Source organism: Lontra canadensis, unplaced genomic scaffold, assembly GCF_010015895.1.
Source record: "Lontra canadensis isolate GAN:19392208 unplaced genomic scaffold, GSC_riverotter_1.0 scaffold110, whole genome shotgun sequence".
Lineage (NCBI taxonomy): Eukaryota > Metazoa > Chordata > Mammalia > Carnivora > Mustelidae > Lontra > Lontra canadensis.
In genome coordinates this window covers 565,594-583,462 of record NW_022631104.1, presented here as the reverse complement: position 1 = coordinate 583,462, position 17,869 = coordinate 565,594, and the positions used below count along the sequence as shown (strand labels likewise).

Sequence of the window (17,869 nt, the reverse complement as noted above, 5' to 3'; positions counted from 1 at the left end):
ACATGTGCGCCTCAGGAGAGCTCCGGCTCCCGCGTGTGAGAGCTCGGTAACAGACAGAAACGCTTCGCAAAGAGCCCCAGTGTCCCAAACGGGCTCGAGGCTTGAAACCCTAAGCTGCAGTTTGGGAAATAAAAAAATAAAAAACAGGCACCATGTCTCTGCTAACAGGAGGGCTGACCGTCCCGGGCCTCCATGAACGAGAGAGAGAGAGAGAGAGAGGAGAGGTAGTTCCCACTGCGGGGAAAAACAAAGGACAGGACTTCAGCCCCAACGAGCAATCCTGCTGAGCTTCTGCTCACCCTCCTGGCAAGTTCCGCCGTGTCCCCCCTCGTGCCCCAGAGAGTCCTGGCCCCCCAACACACAAGGACCACGCATATGAGACTGAGAAGGCACACAGGCTCTGGCGTTTGGAGCTTGTTGCATGAGCTCAGGACCTATCAGCTACTTAGAAAGCTAGAATTGTGCCTAAAGTCCATCCCAGTTGGGAGAAGGTCTTGAATAAGCTAATGGGTACATGTGGGGACTCTACAGGTGTTCTGCGAGAACCTAGCGCAAACAGCTGTGGCCATGACCCAGTGCTCCGTGACGGGACCGCAGTGGAGCCCGGCGTTTCTGGCCGTGGCTGTCCCTGGCCCGCCCATCAGCGCCCAGAGGGCGACTCCCTGTTCTCGCTCACGCAGCAGCAGGGGCGAGGGAAGACATACCAACAAATGTCCAAACATGACTGCCAACTTCCCGGGCGGTGACTGAGAAATAGAAGCAGATACAGGGTGGGGAAGGGATTTGGGCAGAGTTTCATGGGAAATGCAAGCAAAGATCTCCCGTCCACAAGGCCCACGTCTCAGAACAGAAAGAACAAACCACGAGTGAAGCTAGACACATCCTTTTATGGACAAACAGTCAGCGGTACAGATGCAGTGACTTCCATAGATGCCCGCAGCAAATCCCCTAAAAAAACGTGAGTAAAAACTAGCTCTCTGCGCAAAGGGCCTTGTCCTCCCCTAAAAGCTTTAAGGTCCTGAGAGCGCACTCTTAGCCAATGCTCCTGGGGCCTCCCGGGCAGGATGGGGTACCTCGGGACCAGGCGAACAGCCTTCCCGTCTCCCCAGAGAGCCAGGGTGACTTGAAGGTCATCTGTTGCCCAGGACCTGGGAGAGATCAGAGGGTTTCTTCCCAAGACGTGGTCTTCCGTGTCGGGCTGCTGGCGGAGATTCCCCCGGCTTCCTGGCAGAGGCCCAGAGGGAGGAAGCTACGCTAGTTTGGGACGGAGACGCTAGTCTGGGTATCGTCATAAAACACACCTGGCGACCCTCAGAAAGCCGTGAAGCCAATGTATCAGAGTCACCTGTGGGGAAGCGATCTCGCATTCCAGAACCCACAGGCGAGCCTTTTACTGGAAGGGAGATCATCACTTAGCACCAATCGCACTGTGGTAGCCCTCCCTCTTCTGGGGGGCCCAGGCCGCGCCCCACGCAGAGCACAGTGCCCATGTCGAACGGCACAGTGGGCCAACGGCTGCACGGCACAGGACAACGAGGCTCTCACCCAGACCACTGGGGTCGCCCCGCTGGGGGAGCGCGGGCGGCCCCTCAGTCTCCTCCCAGGGCCGGCCCTGGCCAGCCAGGCCCCACGGGCTTCATTCAAAGCGACGCAGGTGGTTGTACAGCGACTGGACGTAGGTGAAGACACACATGGGGTCCGGCCTGTGGCCCATCACCATCATGTCCTCCACCTCGATGAGCCGCTCGCAGTTGGCCAGCTTCCTGAAACACAGAAACCCTGTCAGGGCAAGGTCCTAGCCACCGGCTGGCCCCGCAGCCCCGCCAACAGAACGCCCCCCGACCCCGCCCCGGGCCTTCCCATGACCTGGGAGACCCCGGGGTCACTCCCTCCAAGGTAGCACTGCCCAGACCCCGCATCCAGGAACCACCGAGCCAATCCGCATTCTCACGTCACCAGACTGCCTTGTTGCGCACGTCGGTGAAATTAATGTTCCCTCAGAAGTTTCACTAAATGCACTCTTAAATGTGAGTCCCAATTCTATTAGCAAAATTTTAGTTTAATTTAAAAACTAAGTTTTGCTAAAAATTTCAGCATATATGGGCAGGATGTGGAAAATCGGCATGAACTATAAAATTTAAACAAAGGAAGTAAAAAACAAATTCACCCAGACGGCTCCTAAGTGGTCTTTTAACGCTTGTCTGAGACCCGAGCTGGGAGGCTCGGCCCATGCCCGCGAACGTGCCCACGGTTTCACAAAGGTGCCCTCTGCCCCTGAGATTTCCCCCAGATGCTGGTTTCTCACCCTCCTCCACCCTGCTTAACTCAGGCGCAAACCGCTCACCTGGTTTCATCACCTGCTGGCTGACGGGTCCCAAGGCCAAGGCCAGGAAGTTGCCTACGACCCACTCACGGCCCCCAGGCCCCCAGGGCCATACACACTCAGGAACACTGGTCTAGCCTTGGGGCCCGGTGTAGAGGGGAAGCTGGGCGTTCTCTGGGCTGGAAAGAGAGGGGTCTCCCCGCTGTCCCCAGCCCCCGGGGCAGCACCCACAGTGACAGGGGTCAGCGCCAGTCTTCAGACTGTCGGTCCCTCCAACCGCTGCCCGTGCTGCCCAGGGCACGGGAATCGTGGCACCGACCGGGCTCAAACGCCCACACCTGGTGCTGTCAGCATCCGTCCCTCTGTGGTGGGGCGCGGTTCATGGTCCCAAGGTCCCTGCCTCCTCCCCCGTGAACAAGTACATGACTGTCAGGGCTCACGACCTGGCCCCTTCTTTACTGACTTGGGGTAAGAAAGACACTTCCCTTCTCCCAGGCTCTCTGTGCCCCCGAACAGCACGGTTAATTAACACCAGCGGTACTTGTCATTTTTGTCATGGCGCTCGATTTAAGGAGCATGCACGTGGACGGGACAGCTGGTCGGAATTTGGACTCTGAGCAGCTGGGTTTGGAGGCTGGCTCTGCGACTCATGCCCCCATCCCATGCTGGTACCCCGGGGCCGGCGGGTCAGTGCTGGTGCCTCCCATGGCCCTCCCCTGGCCCCATGCCCGGGACTGGGACACAAGCTCGGGGCCCCACCCTGCGTGCTGGCCAGACACCAGGCCTCCTCTCAGAACCCAAAGGTCAGAGTGAAACACAGACATCTGTCCCGGGGCCCACTGCCACCTCCCCCTTGGATTGGAGTGGGTCCCTGTGAGGGAACCCAGTGGCTTCGTGAGGTGACGGGGGGGCTTGGTCCCGGGCAGGGCTCCATGGTGTCGCCGGCGGGCCAGGTCGGGGCTCCGTGTCGGTGAAACGTGAGCTCTGACCAAGGGCAGGCCTGTGGGGAAGGGTTTGCTTCGCTGGTGGGGAAGGGTTGTGAACCCAAGGCCTTCCTACCTCGGCACGTCTGCCGGGCTGTCCCCTAGACACGGGGTCTGCGGCCCCCAAGTTAGATGAGAGCCATCTTAAAATCCCGGCTGTCAGCCTGGGAAGAGAACGGAGTGCTAGCCCCCAAGCACTGGGGACAGGACCCCAGCTCTCTCCGCGGTGGCCCTACTCAGGGGCCCTCTCTGCCCCAAGGGCAGGAAAGTTCCCCTCACACGTAGGCCTTTTTGCCTCTGCGTCCTTCCTACCTATCCACCTCATGCGCGCATTCTCAGCCTGACTTTTTCCCACATCTCCTGCCAGAAGAGAACCTTCCGAGAACCTCCCTATCATGTCTTTCTCCAAGACTAAACAGCTCGAAGGGCACCGGGGACCGTGTCTGCGTTGCTTCTAGCATCCTCCCTGCCTTCTTATCGGAGGGCGCCCAGAACGGCTGGCATGTTCCAGCCCATGCAGGGAGAGAGTGCGGACCCCCATCTGCACTCCCGAGGCTCCCACCACAGGCACCCCTACCCAGACAGCAGGGCTTCCCCATCAGGGTGGCAGTGAGGACGGGGATGAAGGCCTCCCCGGCCTTCAACGAGAAGCTGTGGGCAAGGTCCCGGCTCCCCTGCCAACCACCAGGATCCCGGTCCCCACCCCACCAGCCGCAACAGTCACGTCAAGTCTCCAAGGAGCTGCAGACACAGGCTGAATGAAATTTCAGAATCAGAATATGGTAAGAGGAAACGATGATTGGTACTGACTTTTACAAAAATACATGAGTCTCAAAATACTTGAGGCCCCCGTGGCTCTTTCTGAAAAGCTGAGGCCCAATGGACACATCCATAAACCGCTCTTGTAAAAGGCGACACCAGCTCGTTGAAAGAACTCAGACACTACGGACGCGTCCAAAGGACGAAGGACGACCATTTTCTAATGAGTTCCCGAGGCTGCACCCTGCCTGGGGCTGGGTTCCGACTCTGCCAGTCCGGCTCTACCCGGATCCTCCATTAGCACGGGCTGGCCCGGGAGGGACGTGGAGGAGGGGCGCAGGGTTATTTTTACTTAAGGCTTCTCTAGATGCAGATGCCCAGCTCGGGCGACCGCCTCCCGGCTGGCTTCGCACACACAGTAACCGGAGAGCAGGACACATTCCCCACAGGGCACGTGGGAGCCGCGGGCCACACACCTGGCCCCGGGCCTGCCCTGGTCCACGGCTGGGGGTGGGGGTGGGGTGCAGAGGGCCCCCCCACACACACTGCGCACCCACCCGCCACAGCCGCCTCCGAAAAAGGGCTGGCGTTCCCGCCTTCCAAACCCTGGAGGCCTGTCCAACAAGGGAGCTCGCGCTGCTGTCAACACGGAATTGCTGGCACATGAGGCCACAGGAGTCTCTGGGCCGTCGGTCCCTTACTGGGACGAGGGGCAGCACCAACCCCGGCCCCACACAGGTTCCCGAGCCTCCGCTGTGCCTCTCTGGCCCTTGCTCGCAGAAGGGTCTGGAAACACTCCCTGACGGGAGGTGCCCCTGCGCCCAAGGAGCCCGTGTATCCTCCATCGCACCCTGCCCGCTCCTGGCCAGCCTGCTGCCCACAGAACCAGGTGACCCAAACTGCACCTGTGAGGTCACCTCCTGAAGGACCCCCAGCAGAGACCCCTTCCCAGGCCCTGAACAAGCTCCACCCCGCCCCCCAAGGCCGCAGAAGAGCCCAACAAGCCGCCCCACCGGCCACCGAGAGCTGAAGACCACAGGCCGACCATCCTCCCCTCCCCCGTCACAAGCAGGCTCAGGCCACAGGGAGGCAAAGCCAGGCTACAGCCCCTCCGCTCACTCTGGGGAGGAAGAGAGAAGAACCCGGAGCGGCTGGCATGTCACCCCCAGGCTGGGAGTAGAGGAAACGTGTGTCCAAGTCTAGAGGCTCCAGGAGCCCACGCCTCCTGCGGGGAGAACGCAGCCTTGCTCTGGCTCTGGCCGAGGGGTTTGAGGTGGGTGAGGGGGGCTGTATTCCCCGTGGCCCAGGGCCCCTCTCCCCGCTCCGCCCAGCCTCGCCCAGGGCACGGCCCCCTGGTCTTGATGAAAGAGAACCCCGGGGGCCTCATGCACCGCACACACTCCGAGTCCGCACTTTGAGGGCCACCATTCCTGGGCTCCCACCAGCGAGGCGCCCTCCCCAACACCGGCCGTCCCCCTTGGCTCTGCTTCCCCGCCGTCTGGGTCCGGTTGCATAACATCCTCCCTCCAGAGCTGCTTCTGTGATTAGAATGACAGCTACGCCAAACAGCCAAGAAAGGGAAGGCACTTAAAGGATACAAGGAGTTCCTGGGACCCCGAGTCCAAGCGTGTCAGCCGAGACCACACTACAGGGCAGTACCAATAGTCCAACAGCTCCGCCACGAAGCTGGGAGCTGCCATCTCCATCATGCCCCCCGAGCAGGAACGGCCGCCCCGGAGAGCTCCGGACCCCTCAGCTCTGGCAGGACCCATGGAACCGTCCCTGGCCAGGTCCAGGGTCCAGGCCTGGCGTGAGGCCTGCCCCTGCTCAGGGAGCTGGGTGGGGACACGCAGGCTGCTGGGGGCTGATGTCAGCAGGCACAGAGGCTACCCCAGGAGAGAGAAACGTTCCCTCCAGGAAACTTGGCTTTGGGGGGAGAGCTTCTTTCCCTCCGACCTTCTGCCCCTTAATTCCTGGAAACTGAACATCCAGCAGCCCTAAACATCCTCCACTGTGCCCCGTCCCCAGGCTGCCCTGCCCTCTGCCCCCTGATAATGTCCAGCCAAAGGAGGCCCCAATGTGAGGACAGAGCCCTTTCCCCCAGCCCCTGCCCATGGCCCTTCGGAGCTGGTACATCTACTACGCTGTCGCTGCAGCCACTCTCCGGCCCCCTGAGAACACAGGCAGACCAGCCCCAGGGAATTGCCTGCACCCCCACTGGAGCCCCGATGCCCCACGTGCTGCCTCGAGCCAACCACCAAATCCCAGACGGGACATCCCAGACGGGACATCCCAGACTCTGCCCCACTCAGCCTCCTTGAAAAGAGTGGGTCTCAGGGAAGTAGACGATTTCGTATCAGATACCAGGACAGCATATAGAGAAACACGATCGACTTCTCAGAGAAGCTCTTAAGATGTCTCCCAGGCAGACCTTCGATCTCCTGCTTGCCCCAAAGCAACAGAATCTCCCCGCCCGCCCCGAGAAAACAGGTAGGGTGCCCTGGGAGACCCCACCCCACGGCCCTCAGACCACACGGCAGGGCCAGGCACCCAGCAGGAAGGGCAGGTGCGGCAAGCTGAGCGCCAGCTCCACAGCGAGTCTGGGCGACCCCCCAGAATGGCATCTCCCGGGCGGCGCAGGAGGTGAGCAGAGTGGAGGGCCCCGCGCCCAGCCTGCCTGCAGCACCCCCACCCTGGGGCCAGTGCGTGCTCGGGACCCGCCATGCTCACTCAGCCATGGTGAAGGCCAGCTCAAAGTTCTTCTGCCGCTGTGCGGGGCTCAGGGTGCTGTAGTCGAAGGCGTCAGGGAAGAAGGAGTGCACCAGGGCACAGAAGGCCATCCCGTCGCTCCAGCTGGAGGAGAAGTTCTGCAGGTCCACGTGCTTCCAGGCGGCCACGGGTCAACGCGGGGAGGTGAGCGGGGGCACGGCTCCCCCACAGGCAGCCCCTCCCAGCGCCCACCAGGTCAGCAAGAAGTCAAAGCCACCAGACCCCAGCTGGTCAGGTGCACGGGTCCAGCCTCAGGAGCCCCAGGGTTTCTGAGCACGTGCTGTGGGCGGCCAGCAACCCCCGGGGAAGGCCAGGACTCCAGCCTGCCCCTGTGTCCCGGCCCCAGAGGCACCCTGGCCCCTGGGGAAGCTGGGACTCCAGCCCAGTCCCACGCCCCGGCCCCTAAGGGGACCCCGGGCTGGGGCGGAACCCGGCTCACCTGGTAGCCAAGCGTCTTCTTGCGACACCACTCCAACAGGAGCTGCTTGATGCTGCTGGCGCTGGCCACCCCGAAGCTCTGGGACCGCTTCAACTTGGCCCGCGCCTCCCCTTTGCCCCTGTGCGAAGGGTGCAGCCTGAAGGGGGGCCCTCCTCCTCCTCCCCACAGGCCCGGGGCTCCCCGGTGATCCCATGCCCCCAGGAGAATGCCCCCGCCGGCTCTGCTCCCCCAGGGAGAACCTCCCTTGACAATGTCTGGCAGGTCCATCCTCCCTCCAGCCCCCAAGTTCCTGTCTATATCCCAGCCTGGAAATCAGGGCTCCCGAGCCTTCGAGGCCTGAGGCTGCTGCCTGCAGCTCCCCCTTCCCTTCATCCCAGCCACCCTGAGGCCACGCTCACTGACAAGAGTTCCTTCCTAGCCAGAGAGGGGGGTCCTCATCTGTACCCCAAGAACACCCCCTAGCAGCTGAGATCAGGCTGTCTGCCTTAGCCTCCCTCCCTGGTGGGAGGCCGTCAGGACGGGAGGGGGCCGTCCTCACACACAGGCCTGGCCCCACCCTGCACACGGCAGGTGTCAGGCTGACTGCTGGATACCTATGCAAACACCAGCTCTGTCTCTGCGAGCGACAGGGTGCCCCCCCACCACTCCCCTGGGAATCCCCGTCGTGCCCAGAAACCAAGGGAGGGTGACAGAGGGCCGCCTGGGGCACCCCCAGAATGGGCAGGAAAGGGGCTCTCATCACGGGAACAGGGCCGGGCCCCACTCCGGGTCAGGTGTCCGTACTTGCCCGCGGTGTCCTGCTCCCACTTCTCAAACAAGGCCTTCCGGGCCTGCGCCCCCGACGTGCGGGGCAGCGTCTGCGACCTCACCAGCTCCCGGCGCCGGGCCTGGGCCGTGGCCGGCGGTGGGGGGGATGGGGGCGACCGGGGTGGCGTTGCCAGGGTTGGGCTGAGGAGAGAACCACGTGTCAGGAACACCAGGCCCCCACGGGCTCAGCCCCCCCCCCCCCCCCCAGAGTGACAGAGTGACGGAGGCAGGGGAAGCGGCAGGGACAGAGGAAGCCCTGCAGGCTCCAGGCCCACCCTGCCGAGCCGGTTTGGGATCCAGCCTCTGTCCAAGCCGCACACCCGAGAGAGCAGCCCCCTCAGCAGGTGCCAGGTCCTGGGGTGGGCAGGGCGGGGTAACCCAGACCAGCCCCACGGGGCCCAGCCTGTCCACCACTAGATAAGACCCTCTTTGTTTCCTCCTCAACCGTTTGCCAGAAAGTCACAATTTCCCTTTATGATTACAAGAAAAGCTGAGCCCCACCACCCCCATCCAAGCTCCAGTGTCAGTCCAGCTGGCCTGGGGGAGCCAGGAGGAGGTCTGCACCCAGGGAGGCCCCACACACCTGTCCCAGCCCAGGGGCCTCTCCAGGTGCCTCCTCCATCCCATGCGGGCGGCGGGAAGCACCCAGTGGAGGAAGCCCGGCCAGCCAGGGTCAAGACTGCCTCCCTCCCTCCATGCTCTGTGGGCCTGAGATGACCCTCCCAGCCTCGCCAGGCCCTGATCTGAGGTGTCCATGTAGAAATAGCTGCAGCCACGTTTCTCCAAGCAAGACTGTGCAGGGGGAGAGCACCTCACCTCCCCTGCTGCCCTGGCTCTGGACCCTGGCTCGCCTTATGGGGGGACAAGACCCCGCTGTGGCCATCCCGACCCACCTGTGGCCATCCCGACCCACCTGTCACCATCCCTGCCTGCCAGCGCTGCCCCATAGCCGGCACCGGACTGCGGGACACAAGGGCTCTTCTCTGCGGGACGAGGAGAGAAGACAAGTAGGCCTGGGTGCAGGGAGGGCCCACCGCCGGCCCCTCCCGGCCCCAGCATCACTCCCCAGACAGGCAGGTGCCCCAGGCTCCAAGCCCCATCTCGGCCAGCAGTTGAGGGACAGGAAGCTGGGAACGTAGAGCAAGGACACAAAAGGGCTGGTACGGGTCCCCACCCTGCGTTTGAGGGCCCAGGCCTCCCAGGCCGCTGCATCTCCAGCAGACACTTCATTCCCAAACCCTCATTCTGGAAGCCCTGCCCAGGGACCACCAACGACAGCCTGACCACAGGCCAGACCCGGGGAAGCATGCCAGACTGTGCAGGGGTGCAAACCACCTTCTCCCCGCAGCTCGACCTGACGACAGCCATGGGGCGTGCCTCAGTCAGACAGGGACGGGCTGCGTGGAAGGGGCAAGGGAAGGGGGTCGTGGTGGGGGCCGGGGTGGGGCTGCAGTGCCGCCCCAGCTTTTCTGGGTCTCTTGCCAAGCACCCGCCTCTGTGCCCTGCCCGCCCTCCACCTTGGGGTGGGGTCTGCCCCCAGGCCCTGCTCTCCTGCTCCTACCGCTGGGACCGGGAGTCCAGGCCATGGTGGGCTCACTGGGGCTCAGGCCGGGCCCCCCCAGGACGGCGGCGGACGTGGGAGAGAGAGCCGTGGCCGAGGTCTCCCCCGAGAACCTCTCCGAGACCCGCATGACAGCTGTGACGGGCTGGTGGGGCAGCCGCAAGGAGAGGCTCACGGGACGCGGCTTCGGAGGCTGTGGTGCCGGGAAGGTTTGGGCGGTCTCCGAGGGTCCATCACCCAGACCTGGAACACGTGACCACGGGGGCTTGGGGGGGGCAGGTCAGCCGGGCATCCAAGCTGACTCAGACGCCCCAGGAGGACTCTAGCCTCCCTGCACCTCCCCTCTCACCTCCTCCAGGAAGGCCTCCCTGACCTCCCTCTTCTGCAGACACCTCAAAGCTCCAACCAGACTTTATGTCTTTTCCAAACCGCCCTCAGAGTCAGCTCAGCAAGCACGAGCAGCCTGTCAGCCACTGTGCTAGCCTGCTGTTTGGATGAGCACTCAGCCCCAGCCGCACTCCTCGGAAACAGGGAGCTCCTCACCTCCCGAGAGCGCCCGTTTCCCTCTGTGTTTAGAAAGCTCTGCTTTGCCCTGAGCGAAGCCGCCCCCTCACAGTCTCCCTAGCTGCTGGGGTCCGGGTTCAGGTCCCCTCTCAGCCAAGCGCTGGCCGGGCGCAGAGGTAACCCACGGCCCCCCGTCCTGTGCCATCGGCCCCTACCTGCCCCTGGCTGGTGCCCATTCTCGACGACATACGCGTCCAAGGCTCTCCGCGCCTCTGGTTCGCCAGCTTCGTCCTGGTGGTCCAGGCTCTGCAGAGACACACACCCGAGGATGCCCCATCAGGCAGGGCCCGCTGCCCCCCGCAGACCACCGTCTAAAGGCCCCCCTCATTCTGGAGCCAAACAACCCACACATTTGAGAGGCAGCCCCCAGAAGATACTGCAGCGGGCCCGGGTCCCACGGCAGGCTGGAGCGTACCCAGCCCCCGCCGCGGAGCCCCTGGGGTCCAGCCAGGCAGACGTACCCAGAGTGCCAGGGACAAAAGGTGAGGAGCCATGTACAAGGTGGCCCGGCCTTCTCCAGACCGCTCCCCGGGCCCCAAGAGCCGGCACCCCAGGCCGGGCAGGCCCATTCGTGCCAGCTAGGCCTGCCAGCCAAGGGCTGCCAAAACCAGAACCACAAGGTCCTCTGGGCCAACGTCGGGCATGGGGCTCCGAGGACTTTCGTTAGACCCAGAGCTATGACATGTGCCCGGGTGCCCGGAGCGGGGGGCCTGCCTGGTTCCTCGGGGCCCCTTCTTCCCTCCGCACAGCAGCAGAGCTGACCCCAAGAGCCCCCGGGGGCCTGGTGTCCCAGCTGTGCCACCGACCGCCATGCTGCTCGACTCAGGTCAGCCCCTCCGGGTCTCCGTTTCCCTGCTGGAGGTGGAGGCAGCTCCACGCGTCCCCTCTGAGCGTCCCACAGGCGTCAGGACCTTTTTCTGGGCCTGGTGCTTAAACTAACGTGCTTCTGCCTCCCACAGACTTGCTAGCCTGCTCGACAGAACCCAGGGGCTCAGAGAAGGGGCCGTCAGAGAAGGGGATCCAGGCCGACCACTACCAGGCCTCTCCTCAGGGGCCACAATGGGCACCTGGAGAGGTTGACTGTCCCCTTCCCCGACACTTCCAGGCTGTCTCATGATCTGCAAGGTTCCCAGACGACTAACAAAGCCCATCCCGGTCCCGGACAGCTCAGCTGCTCCCACAACCAGGGCTAGTGGCGGCCACTCTGTCAGTCGGGGTTGGACTGGTTGGGGAGCCAGGACCTTGAGCACACACCACCAAGCCAGCCTGACAGTCATGCCTCCGGCAAACTTCCTCCAGCCCAGTGGGCCCAGGAGGCCTTCCCAAGCCAAGTCTGGAGTAAGCCCGGCAGACGAGGAGGGGAGGCCATTCCCAGCGGAGCAATTCATGTCTGCAGAAACAGGCTTCCAGGCGCAGAACACTCCGATCCAGCAGCAGGAGACACACCGCGCAGCCCTGGTGCTGGTCTAGAGGGAGGGGACACAGGCCCCGGCTGCAAAGGCAGGACCAGAGCTCTGGGAGGAGGGAGAGGAGGAGGAGGATGGGGAGGGATGAGGCCTCTTCAGAGCTTGGGCTTTGGATCCTAGAGGAGAGTGTCCAGGAAGAGGGGAGTGTCGGTGGGAACGCAAGGATCCGGGTCTGGGATACAAGGAGTATAAGGTGAGCCTGGGGCAGCCGGACGCAAGGTCAGGAGACAGCTCGGTGTCTGCGCCCGCAGCTGAAGAGGATGGACGGAGGACCGGGGGGAACAGGAGTCCTGCCTCCCGAGCACAGCGGAGGAACAGACGGCCCGGGGTGCATGGGGCCTGGGGTGGGGAGAAGTGGCATCTCAGAGGGGAGTAGCCAGACAGGCTGGGGGAGGTGGGAGCATGGGAACCAAGGAGGCAGGTATGCCACAGCACCCATGGGTGGCCTGTGGTCAAGGAGAAGGTGGCGATGAGCTCTAGACCCTTCCTGCTGGGTTCACGGAAGAAGAGCTCGCTGGTGAGCTCAGGGACTGAATCGGGTTAGTGGGGGGAGAAGCCGGTGGAAACGCTGGTTGTGCTGGGAGACAGGGCAGTTACAGGGGCTCTTCCAGATGGACGCGGTGGGACAGGGGACCCTCTGCAGGTGCGGTCCCGCAGAAGTGAGAAAGGCCAGAATTCGGGTGACCCCTCAGCTCCTGACTCAGGAGGGCGGGGAAGGGGCCAGGCCCCCTCGCAGGTGCAGTACAAAAGGGGGGGCACTTGGGAGCCCCCGCAGAGGCACCTGTGGGCTGATTTGAAGCCAACTCAGCAGGGGGAGGAGAAACAACCCGTCCCCCCTAAACCCCAGCCCCCACCTGTCAGCAGGGCCAACTCCGCTCCGGGGTCTCCGTGTCCCCCCACCCACCCCTACTCTGGTCCAACCGGTGCCACAGGTCCAGGTAGGAGCCTAGAGGGACAGGCTGATGGTGAAACCATTTCTTAGGAATGTGGGTCTTTATGGGGGGGGGCCCAGACGCCTGCCCCTGCACGTCGCAGGTTCCCCCACCCTGGGAAGCACCAGGGAACCAGCCGCCACAACCACGAAACGAGGAAACGAGCTCTGGACCAGCCAGATTCCCATCAAGGGGTCTCAGCCAGACTGCAGCCAGGGTGGGGGCCAAGCCCAGACCCCCGGGTCCCCGGCCCCTCCCTCGAGGAGAGGGCTGTGCTCTGCCGGTGTCCCAGGCCAACGGACTTCCCGGAGCCCACCCTCCACCCCGTCACCACACGACCCAGAAGCCTAAATTCCCGTTCTACTATAGGCAGCGGCGGAACCAAGGTTTGGGACCCAGGTCTCCCAACCCAACCCAAGACTGGCCACAAGTGCTCCGGCCTTCCAGAAAACAGAGGACAACTCAGCACGAACTTGTCCCCGGAGCCTGGGGCAGGATGGACCTCTGGCCCCCACTGGACCTTAGTCCAATTAGGGAGAGGAAACGGGGTAATGATGGAGTAAGCCCCCCAGCAGGACCTCTGTGCACAGAGCCCTCAAACCAAGGAGCTGGGCTCGAGCAAGCCCTTGCCGGGATCCCCAAGCACACCCTGGGGCCTCCAGCTGGCTCTCCCAGCATCGGGGTCAGCCTGCCTCAGCCCCATGGGGAGCCTTGGGGACAGGAACTGGTCCTGCGGAGTTCCCCACCTGGGCTCTGTGTGACGGGGACGTTGGTCCCTGTCCGGGAGTCCAGGGCTGAGGACATTCATGGGGGCAGGGCCGCAGGGCAAGCGATTTCAGGGTCTCTGGGGACAGTCCTCTCCCTGGGAAGTCTGGAAACACTTTTAGGATGGCGGGCACATTTCGGGTGTTCTCCTTTCTGCCTGACCCTCCACACCCTTAGCCTGCAGGCAGCCCCGGAGTGACCAGCAACCCCCCCAAGGACTGCCGCTTCCCCCTCCCTCCCCCACACGAGGTTCTCAAGACTCAGTCCCATCGCGGGCCTCCCGAGAGTGGCGACCTCTGCTATCACACAGTGCGTCTGGGAGAGGAAGGCAGATAAGGGAGTCTGGTTTCTCTCGCAGGCGGGCCTGGACCGGAGCTCCTGGCAGCTGTCCCTGAGGGCCTCCCCCGCCGCCACCACTAGAGAACGCTGTGGCTCCGGCTCGGCCCCGGACCCTTCCAGGGAACAACTCCGGCCTGGCCTCAGGCGGCTGCCGTCCACCGAAGGCCCCTGCCGGCGGATGTCACTGTTGAAGAACCCAGTCCACCCAGCACAAGGGGCCCACCCAACCTGCCCAGCCCCATCCCCCTTGGTTTAGATACAGAAAAAGTGTGGTCCGCCTCTGAGGAGATGCTCCTGAAGCCTCAGAGTGGATGTGACCAAAGTAGCTCCCATCTGCTCCAGGGACTGGGGCCTCCTACGGGAAGTCCACCCTGGTTGCTCCCACGCGTGTCTAGCCCTCTCCCTTCTCTCAGACCTTCCCTGGCTACAGCTCTGTCCTCTTACTACCTAGCAAGGCCAAGGTGTGTGCACTGGGAAGTGGATTAACCCACTCTTCCCCCATTAGGCTCAGGGTCCATTTCTACACTAAGTAGGACCCACCTCCCACACCTACAAACCCCCAGTTTGAAACAGCAGAAAGCAAAAGGCTCTCTAAATCTGGCTGATTACAGAGGGGTGGGGTAACCCCAGCCTGCACGACGCCCAACCCACCGCAGCCGTAACGGGACCCTACCCTCTTGACACAGACACGGGGTGTGAGAGACAAGGGGCAGCCCCGTGCCCAGCCTGAAGCTGACTCCCCGTGCAGGACAGGGTACCCTGTGCGGGCCTGAGATGCTCGTCCCCTCACGTGAGCGCACGTGAACGTGCACATGGCTCCGCACGGCCCCTTTCGCTGCCAGGAACGGGTCCACGCTCGTGAGCAGTGGGGACCAGCGCTTCTGAAGCCAGGCAAGGGGGAGCTGTGCCCCCAGATGGGACCCCCCGTCCTCCACCCAGGTATCAGTGATGTTCGTCTTTCTGAGGCCCACAACCCCCATTCCAGCTGGGTGTCCGTCCCCATCCCTGAAGAGCCACAGCAGCCCTGCTGGCCCGTGACCCCAGCCTTGAGATTTCGGGGACCCTGACATCTCCTGCACGTCACCCAGGGCTCCTGCCTCACCTTCTCCTTCTGCCCTGCAGCCCTCCCCCCGCTGCCACCTTCAATGGCCAGCTCTGGCCTGGTGTCTCCCTGATGTCCACCCTCGACTGCCCTAGGCACCCCAGATCCATGACTCCACCTGCTCTGGGACAGCGTCCCCTCGATGTCCCGCAGATCTGCCCACGCAGCATGATCCCACCAGAGCTGTGACCCAGCAGATCCCCGGCAGGCTCCTGTCTGTGCCCAAACGCCACCTCACCACGCGGACTCCCCCTTTCAGACCTAGCCCCAAGGCAGCCCCCGGTCCCCATGCCCCTACCCCCGTTCAGGCTGTCTTCTCTCCTGGGGCTGTCCCACCTTAACCCACTCTGTCTCCAGCCGCCCTCCACCCTGCCATCCGTCCTTGCGGGAGCTTGCAGATGGCTAGTGGGAAGACCCTGTCTCTCTCTGCCCAGCACCCCTCACCCACCACCCCCATATCCAAGAGGACCAGCTCACCTCTGGCCGATTCCCACTGAGGCAGATGACCAGAGAGCCCCCCGACACGTGTATGAGCAAGCACGTGCAAATACACACTCATCTACGCATGATGCAGACGTTATTTTTCTGAAACCTTGGGCAGCTGCTTCCATGAGTGTGTGTCAGAATACAACTTCAAAAACGGCCGATGACACAGTTTATTAGGCACGAGCTCACAGTGGTGAGTGTATGCCATGGATGTGTCGTGTTTTGTGCTCACAGGACAGAATTAACTGTATCTGTACTTGCAGACACTTTGCACAGAGCACTGGCCCGCCTGGGGGCTCTGCCACCCCCGAAGGTTGAGGAAGGTCTCGCCCCCAGGGACAAAGCCTGGTTCCCTTAGCCAGCACCCAGAGGTCCCTCACAATTCACCCTCCCCCTCTCACCCCATCAGGCTCCCCTCTGGCCAGGCAGTGCCTTTGGGTTTGCCGAGCCTGCGTGCACCGCCCCATCCCACCTCCACCTGCCCGAGCAGCGGCAATCCCTGGGCCTCCGTCGGGCACACAGGCCTCCTGGGACACCCACTGGACAGGCACGTGGCTCTGGCCGCCCATACACGGTTGGCACTACGCCATCTGGGTCCATCTCCCACCCAGCTGGGACCTTCTGGGGCAAGCGCTGAGCTGATCCCCCTCTGCCTTGCCCCCCGAGGGGCAGCCCAGCCCACACAGGAGATTGACTGCATGAGGGATTGAGCCAAGGAGGGGCAGCAGGTGCAAAGGGCTCAGACCCAGACCCTGGAAACCCAACCCCAGAGAACATGCCTGAGCAGAGTGGAAAATCCCACCTAAGGGCCACTGCACACAGCATGGAAACATTCTAACCTGCCTCTCCTGGAGGCCCCGAGCTCAGGGAAGTGACTGGTCCACACCCGCCTCTATCACCGCACCCCCACACCACGAACTCCCTGCTGGTCACTGACCCCAGGAAGCTAGAGACTGCTCAAGGCTGGTTTCCCCAGATCCCTTAACCCCCTACCAGTTCCCAAATGAGGTGGCCACAGCCACATTGTGTCCTCCTCGCCTCTGGCTCACACACACAAGGGGCCTGAGTTCTCCGTCTGGGTTAATTAATAACGTGAGCCGTCAGGCCTCAGTGAGCGGCAACGCGGGGGGCCGTGAATGGAGGTGGGGGTTGCTGACCATTGGGACACACCAGAGGCGAGCAGGCGATGTGGAAATGGTCGGGGCCCCTAACTCAGCGCCTAAGCCCTTAGCGTCACGGGACAAAGGGGAGAGGGAGACCGAACTCTGGGCAAACCAGGGTCTGGTTCCAAAGAAAGGAGAGGGCCCGAGACAGGTGCAGCGGGCAGGCTTCTCCGGCCCTCTCCCACGGCGGAGCGGTGGCCGGACCCCCACACCGAGTTCCAGCGGCCAGCGGGCCGCGGCCCCCAGCCCAGCAGACGCGCGCAGGCGGACGCACGCACTGGAGGAGGAGGGGCGGCCCCGGGGCGCGAAGCCCCACGCCCCCGGCGCCCGCGCACCGGCGCCGGCGCTCCCGGAGCCTCACCTGGCTGCGGCCGGACAGCGAGAAGGTGGCGTGGCTGGCGAAGCGCGCGGTGCCCAGGCGGGGCGCGCGGCCGGGGACACCGGGCGGAGGGCTGGGCGTGCCCGGAGTGCCGGCCGCGGGGGACGGCCCGGTCCCCAGAGCCTCCACCTGCCGCGTCAAGCGCTCGAGCTGCGCCTGCAGCCGCTGGTTATCGCGCTGCAGGTCGGCCACGGTGCGCGCCAGCGGGCCGGCCAGGCGCAGCGCCTCAGCCACGCGCCGCTCCACGCCGCGCTGCAGCCCCTGCATGTCCTCGTGCAGCGCGCGCACCGCGCCCTCCAGCGCCGCCTCGTAGCGGCCCAGCGCCTCCCGCACCGTGCGCGCCTCCTCGGCGTCGGGGCCCGGCTCCATGGCCGAGCGGAGCGCGCGGGGCTAGCGCTGGCCTGGCGGGGAGACGCCGAGCTCCTCCGCAGCTGCGGGCCGCGACTGTGCGCCCCCGGGCCGGGCTCGCGGGAGGGGCGGTGGGAGGGCGGGCGGAGGGCGGGGGGCGGGGCGGGCCCGCGAGCCCCGGGACTGGGCGCCGAGCGGGGGCGGGGCCTCGGGGGCGGGCCCGGGGCGCGCGGGGCGGGGCGGGGGGGCGTCTCAGAGGCGCGAATCCGGGCCCTCCTGGCGCCGCAGTCCCGAGGGGCGCGCACGGGTCCGAGACCACACCCCTACCGGCCCGGGAGGAGCGGCGTGAGGCCTGGGCGAGGGGCGGCCGCCCCACCGGAAGAAGGCCTCGACCCCCAAGTGGACTTTACCCTGGAGACCACAGACGCGGGTTCTGCGTTCCCTTCGGGCTCTCACCCGCAAGGCTTGGTCGCGCTGGGGGTGGGGACTCCCCCCCTGCTCAGAGAGAGCTGAGGGCAGCAGGAGCCCCCAGAACCGCCGTCCCAACCCTCGCCCTGTCCGGGTCCCTGCCCTCTCTACGCTGCGTCAGGCTCTCCCGGGCACAGACTCACCTGGCGGAGCTCTGCCTGCCATCTCCTGCACCTGTTGTTAAGACCGGGAGCGGGAGACCCGCGGGAGGTCCCC

At 64.2% G+C, this 17,869-nt stretch overlaps 1 protein-coding gene across 1 annotated transcript; it reads right to left on the bottom strand.

Moving 5' to 3' along the window:
- Positions 1-1,510: 1,510 nt before the first annotated feature.
- Positions 1,511-17,276, bottom strand: SMTNL2 (smoothelin like 2). Its single transcript, XM_032839977.1, has 8 exons — positions 16,820-17,276; positions 10,361-10,451; positions 9,642-9,884; positions 8,994-9,063; positions 8,057-8,221; positions 7,274-7,391; positions 6,796-6,947; positions 1,511-1,763 (listed from the first exon to the last, which is right to left on the bottom strand). The coding sequence occupies exons 1-8, from the start codon at positions 17,204-17,206 to the stop codon at positions 1,637-1,639; spliced, it is 1,353 nt and encodes a 450-aa protein (XP_032695868.1). The 5' UTR covers positions 17,207-17,276; the 3' UTR covers positions 1,511-1,636.
- Between the last annotated feature and the right edge of the window lie 593 nt (positions 17,277-17,869).